This window comes from Schistocerca serialis, chromosome 1 (assembly GCF_023864345.2).
Source record: "Schistocerca serialis cubense isolate TAMUIC-IGC-003099 chromosome 1, iqSchSeri2.2, whole genome shotgun sequence".
NCBI lineage: Eukaryota > Metazoa > Arthropoda > Insecta > Orthoptera > Acrididae > Schistocerca > Schistocerca serialis.
In genome coordinates, this window is record NC_064638.1 from 370,433,172 (window position 1) to 370,440,158 (window position 6,987).

The window sequence follows — 6,987 nt, forward strand, 5'->3', positions numbered from 1 at the left end:
CCACAAAGGCTCAGTAATACTTAGATCCAGTAACTGTGGAGGATGGGGGAGATGAGACAATTCAACCTCGTGCTCACAAAACCAGTTCTGGAAGATTCCAACCTATGTGAACATGAGACCCGTCTTCTTTGAACGACACATCATCATTGGGGATCAAACAGAGTAGCATGGGATGGACACGATCAACCAAACTGGCCACATAATCTTTGGCAGTATTGCAAGATTGCAGAGTAACCATGGGGGACAAACAATACCATGATATGGCTACCAACATCATCACTGAAATCCTGCCCAAGTTTCACTCTTGGGACATAAGCTCTGCCAGAAGTTTGAAGCTTACACAAGACCCGTGTGACCAAGTGACTTTCATCTGTTGCTGTGTGGTCCACGTTTAATGGCTTTGGCACGTGGTTTCCCATTACAGACATTTGCATTATTGACAAGTGGTTTTGGAATTCCAGATTGCCCTACCAATTCCCAGCTTATGGGTTTCTCTTTGTGTTGCTTTGTTGCTGACAGGGTTTGTGGATAAAACATTCATTTCTGGGGTGACGTACCCAACTACTGTCCCCTTACTTTTTGCCAAAATCCTCTTCAATGATTGTTCATTGCACTCACTCAACACACACTTTCATCTGCACTGTGATGTAGTGGATGATGTTTTTCGGCTTTACCTGTATGTGGTATTAAATCTTCAATATGGTGGCTCTTAAAACACCAAATGCTTCAGTTAACGTGACTATGGAAATACTCACCACTTGAGCACCAACAATTTACCCAAATTCGAGTTCATTCTCAATACACAGAACACTCTTCTTGTGCTTGCAACATACTGAGGGCATTGCACAGGTGCTGTTCATTGCCAAATACAACAACTCACGCTGCATACTTGGCTAGTGTCTGCATTTACATTCAAGCATGCATTTCTCATGATGCTTCCATATTTTTGTCCAATCCCTGTAGTGTATCTATTATCTTATATATTTTTCATAAGATTCCAAGTGTTAAAATTTACAGTCTGTTGCAGTGCTAAGCATACTGTCTCGCCAATGTCGTATCACTGTGCTTTGGCTATAGTAGAATAGATTTTGGTGATTCCATGACGCTATTCTTTAAATATATTGAAGGCGAGCAGTAACATTTACAGAAAGTGATTCCTGAGATATAATCGCTGTATTATAAACTTCTTAAAAATGTTTTATGTCACCTAGGCTACATATTTCTCAAAACGTATGGATCTAGATTAAGGGGAGGAAGGAGTGAAAGAATAAGCCTAAGAAATTACAAAATACACTACTGAAAAATGAAAAACTAACACCTTGATGCAAGTGACTAAGGCATGTCACATTGGTACTGGACATTACGAGAGGGCAATTAATGCACTGGTCAAATGTGCACCAGTGCAAACAAACCAGGAACTGTGTTATCAGCCATGGAATGTCACAAGCTCTACAGCAGTTGTTCACCTCTAAGAGCCAGCATCAGCCAGTTTGCCATGGCATATGGAGCTCTGTCTGTGTCTGCAGCATTGTTACTATGCCGTGACAGTGAGGACGCGAACCACTTGTGCAACTGACGTAGTTTGAGAGACAGCATATAGTGGTTCTGCAGAAGGTTGGGTGGTCATAGCATAGAACTGCGTTACACGTGAGACGAGAGGTCCGCACGGCTTACTGATATTGTCGCCAGTGATTAGCAGAAGGTGCACATGTCTGTCCGCCTGGACCTGGACTGTGGCAATGCACAGATGCATGCCACGACTGTTGACTTATTACAAAGCATCGTATGAGACTGCACCACAACTCCATAACAAATTAGGGACATTGTTGCTCAAGCAGTATCTGTGAGTAACATTTGCAATCAGCTCTGTGAAGCAGGGCTACAGTCCTGCGATGCTATTAGGTGGGTCTCCCACTCACACCCCAACACTGTGCAGTCTGCCTCCAGTAGTGTTGCAATAGGCACTTATGGAAGCATGAATGGGAACTTGTCATCTTCAGTGATAAAAGTCGCTTCTGCTTCAGTGCCAGTGATGGTCGTATGTGTGCGTGATGTTATGCAGGTGAGCACCAACATCCGGAGTGTATATGACAGAGGCATTCATGGTCAACACTAGTGACACAATGTAGGGAGCCATATCTTACGATGGCCACTCTCCTCTGGTGGTCACACAGAGGGTACATTGAACAGTACACAGTACACCTAAAACATCATTCAACCCTTCATCCTACTGTTAGTGCGCCAACAAGGCTATGTGCTTTTTCAATGCGACAATACATGTCTACATGTAACCCATGCCACCCAACTTGCTATCAAGTAACTTGGCCAGCATGATCCCAAATCTGTTCCCACTGAGTAAGTTTGGGATTGGATGAAACGTTACTTTGCGCGGTCTGCAAGACTGGCAGGAAATCTGGCCCAGCTGAGGCACCAACTGGAAATTGCAAGGCAGACCATTCCGTAAGACTACATCTGTCACCTCTACGATGATCTCCATGACAGAATTGCAGCTTGCATTTCTGCAAAAGGAGGGTGTGCAAAGTACCAGTGCTGACCAAGTTGTTTGTACTCAGACACATATTGTTCTTACAGTGTTATCATTTGTTGTATATGCCCTCATGACTATGTCAACAAAATTTTCCTCTACTGGGTCAATGAATTCATGGTATTCCTTTTCCATTTGAGTAACTTTACTGTGGGGGTGGGGGGGGGGGAATTAAATAAAAGGATCTGTTCAAAATATCACACCTGCAAAATTAAAACCAGTTGCTCGGTAAATTTCATTAATGATGCTCCACCCCATGCACTGTAACATGCTTGTTGATCTCCTCAGCACAGAGTCCCAAAGGTGGCCGAGGTGTTGCTGCTCAACCCTCCCCGCACTTTGACATTAGTCCTCCCTGTGTCATATATTATATCAGGAGGATTTCTGCAATAATGCAATGCAAGTTTCAAATGGTCCCAGGAAATCTCAACAGATTTTGTATAACCAATTACCGCAGGTCAATCCATTTACCAGATTCCCGCATCCCGAAGAAAGGTATTCATGAGTTGCAAAGTGTGCTCATACATTATTGCCTTGAAAATTGCTAAAATGTTGACTGTAGAGCTGAACAATAGTTTGGCAGACCCTGTCCCAATACTGCAACAGCCTTTGAGCTTGAAATAGCAATGAGAGGCGCCCTACATTTGTACATGATACCAGTCGCAAGCATGACTGACCCCCATCCTTGCTAAGTTCCTGGGACTGAATGCTTGACATGTGTGTCAGCATCTGATCACATCTACACTCTTCTATAAAGATAATCAATCTTCAGATCAATGCTGCACAATTCACTAAAGAGAATCCAATGCTACAGATCCATGTTCCACGTGTTCCTTAGCACACTTTCGGGACTAGTGTAGCAGGGGATACAACCCGTCGGCTTTGGACAATGACGTCACAAGTCGCCAAACGAGAAGCGATTCTTCTTAGTGTTGTAGCTCCCTTCAGTAGCTGATAAGTGTTTTTTGGCTTAAAAAAAAAAATCTCACGAGATAGAATAAACAGATCCACTTTATTAAGCAATCAGTAAAAAAACGAAACTGAAACATAACAGCAAAAGCGAAAATGGTAAACTGCTCTCTGGCGACTTGTGACGTCATTGTCCAAACCGACGGGTTGTATCCCCTGCTACACTAGACCCATACTTCCTTCATGTACCATGGCGGGTAGAGGGTGATGAATTTTTGTTCGTAATAGACACTGATAGGGCAAAACGATCTTTGACGATGGTCAACACAAGCTTCCCAGTTGCCTCCACAGACAGCACAGTTCTAGTATTAATTCTAGTTTCCAATTCCTACACGCAGCTTTGAGCCACACCATCATGTGATATCATAAGTTTACGATGAGAAAGATATGTGGCCTGTTATTAAATGTTACCTGAGGCTACCTTCGTAACTAATGTAAACTAGGCTATATTGTTTATTTTGAACATGCTGTGATTTCTGGTGGTGTGGTTAGGGAGGAACTTAACACCAAAGCTTAAATTGCTGCAAGTGCTAGGAGTAATATCCATATTTATAACACTGGTTCCCACAAACATCTGGCTTTTTTTTTTCCAAATGTGGCACGATTTCTGATGGTGGGGTTAGATAGGAACCTGAAAGTACAGATGACACTGCTACAAGTGAAAAAAGCAGCAATCATATTTATAAACTTGGTTCTGACAAATTTTTGACTTCTTTTTCTGAATTTCTTTTATGATAATTTTTGGTATCACTATTGTCTAGTTTAGCTATACAACTCAATTCTATCAGTTGAGTCCAACTTAAGCCATTTTTCAGAATTTTCCATTAGATGCGCAGTGCGATTTGTTTTAAGACAATAAAACACTCTATGTACTTGAACTATATAGCTCAAATCCAGTTGTCAGTTCCATGGTTTCTCCCCCTCCATATTTTTCATTAGGTGTGCAGTGCAATTTCTTTTAGGAATTTAATTTCTTTAGTATCAGCAACATGTCATCTTTAATCACCAGTCTCACTTCTGTGTTGGAGACAACACCGACCAGGTCCAGGTCTGGAGGCGCACTGACGAGTGTCAAGAAGAGCTGTTTGTGGTATCTCTGCCGCTTCCAGCCAATATGGTGTGATGGTGAGTGGAACAATATCCCATTGCACCTGTTTACAATTAGTGTTCCTTATGGGCTCTGTGACGCCCGTATGGAACATGAAGATATTGCAACTGGTGGCTCTGCCATTCATGATGACCTGCACCCTATTTCAACAGGGCAATGCTCGTACTTATATTGCTGTCACCTCCCGAGTGTGCCTTGTAGCTGTGGATATTCTGCCTCGGACAACTTCAACAATCATGGAATGGGATGTCACAGGACCACATCCAATACCTATACAACTCCACGCTTGCCACCTTGTCACTTGTATTCACAACCATGACTATCGGAGACCATATTAATAGATGTTTTGTGGTCGGGTAGCACAACAAATTTTGATTCTTCAAAGCTGAAAGTGTAACCACTTCATATGTGTGGTATCATCAACGTGCCTGCCAACAATGATTGCAATTTGCTGTGTTTCTCTATGTGCAGAAATACAGATAAAACAAATACATTGAATTAAGTCACATTTTAACAAGAAAAGAAGCTCATAGCCTATATCTGACTAACAACAAGCAACAAAAATCTCAGAACAACTCCGACGAACTGAAGAACACACTGACGTACAACCAAGAGAGTCTGGCACGGTATTAATTCTCTATAACGCACGCTCCCAATTAAAAAAAAATAAATAAATAAAGGGAAAAGAGGGAGAGAAAATGCAAATTATCAGATCATGTAAACAACTGATGCATTAACTCTAATCTTCACAACAAATCTTACATGGAACTTACGGAAAATCTTTTCATTATGTATATTATCCTGCTTTTCATTCTTGATGTTTACAATACTAACAAAACAATCAGCAAATAACAGTAATCCAACACACACCTGGCTGTTTCTTCAATTGATAGCTTCGAGTGTACTTCGGTGATTCGCTTAATGTCAGAAGTACAGTAAAGGAATAGTGTGTTATGTCAACAGTGCCAAACCAATACAAATTGTATTAACACATTTCATTTTAAATACTCAGATTCTGTCAAACTAGAAATGAATATATTAACTTGGCTACAGCTAATTATGAACATAACATAAAAATACGCACAAAGCACCAGGAAGTAATACATATATTTTTTCACAGGGGTAAACCATGAAAAACTTCCGAAATTTTGGACAAGGCGAAAGTGGTCTAAATAACAGGGTAGACACCGGCCATAATAATAGGACTGTTGGAAGGAAATACATGTGATGAATTGTGTCACCATCGTCTTGCAGTAATATTGGACATTAAGGAGGCATTAAAATGACACTCTTAGCATAATACTACGGAAAACATAACTGAAAATTTAACGACTAAGGCATAGTCTTTAATGTCATAGGTAAATTGTAAAGTCGTAAAATCTTACCTTCTTGAAGATTGGCCTGTTCCCTTCGTTGACTCTGTACATTTGGGCCAAATCGATGTCTGACGCCTTCATTCGCTTGCTGCCCTTGCAGATAGGGGGGAGGAGTAATAAACTGAAACACTCCTGCCCCTGGTATACCAGTGGCGGTATTAACACTTGATGTCAGATTATTCGTGGCTGCATTTGGCATTAACTGATTACACATTAAAATATACGGAAATGAAGCCGCGAAACTCTGCATCACATATACGTCTTGGAGCCATTTTTCTAAAGCTGCAAAATATTCCTCACGTGTTTTACACACTATCCCTTTCCCTAGCATTTGGTTTGTTGCGCTGTCATTTGGTTTATCACTGGATGAATTTGAGTTTTCCACCATTTTCGTAATTTATTTGCACTTGTTTACATTCACTTCTAATCAACAAAGAACTTGACATGTCTCAACTTTCAATCTTTCAGATAGTGACTACATTCAGCATGTTTTGCAATCGTTTTTATCTTTGGCGTCGTAAGGTCGATCGACACTACACAGAATGAAACGGGACAGCAGGAAACATCAAAACATTCCACAGCGCATTTCAGCTGGCGGCATTTTGTTGATGAACAGAAGAAAGGCCAGAAGCACATAATCCGCTATTGCAATATGAGTGAGCGCGAGAAGAATAGTTTAACTTCCAATGTTAGGAGACGACGATATAATTATACGTCATAGTTATACGCCTTACGTCATAATTTTCTTCCCTAGGAACACAGCCGATAGTGTAAAGTCGGCTGTGCCGAAAAAACTTTTAGCAGGACCATTAAAGAAGAAAAATGCAGTTGTTTTTGACATCGTTGATAGCACTTAGGAAACGAAAATACAATGGATGAGGTAAACAGGCTCTATGCATTGCATTATAAATGTCGCTTGATGTGCTTGTTTGTGTGTATGTTCGCTAGCAAACGAATTGTGTTATTCTGAAATGGTTGATCGACACTTT

The 6,987-nt window shown here is 41.0% G+C and overlaps 1 protein-coding gene across 1 annotated transcript in view; it reads right to left on the reverse strand.

Annotated features, from left to right (window-relative positions):
* Window positions 1-6,501, reverse strand: part of LOC126470551 (protein FAM8A1) — a 28,201-nt gene extending 21,700 nt beyond the window's left edge. Inside the window, exon 1 of the mRNA XM_050098492.1 lies at window positions 6,008-6,501. Coding sequence (XP_049954449.1) covers window positions 6,008-6,386 — 379 coding nt within the window. The 5' untranslated portion in view covers window positions 6,387-6,501. The remainder of the gene's footprint in view (window positions 1-6,007) is intronic.
* Window positions 6,502-6,987: the final 486 nt, after the last annotated feature.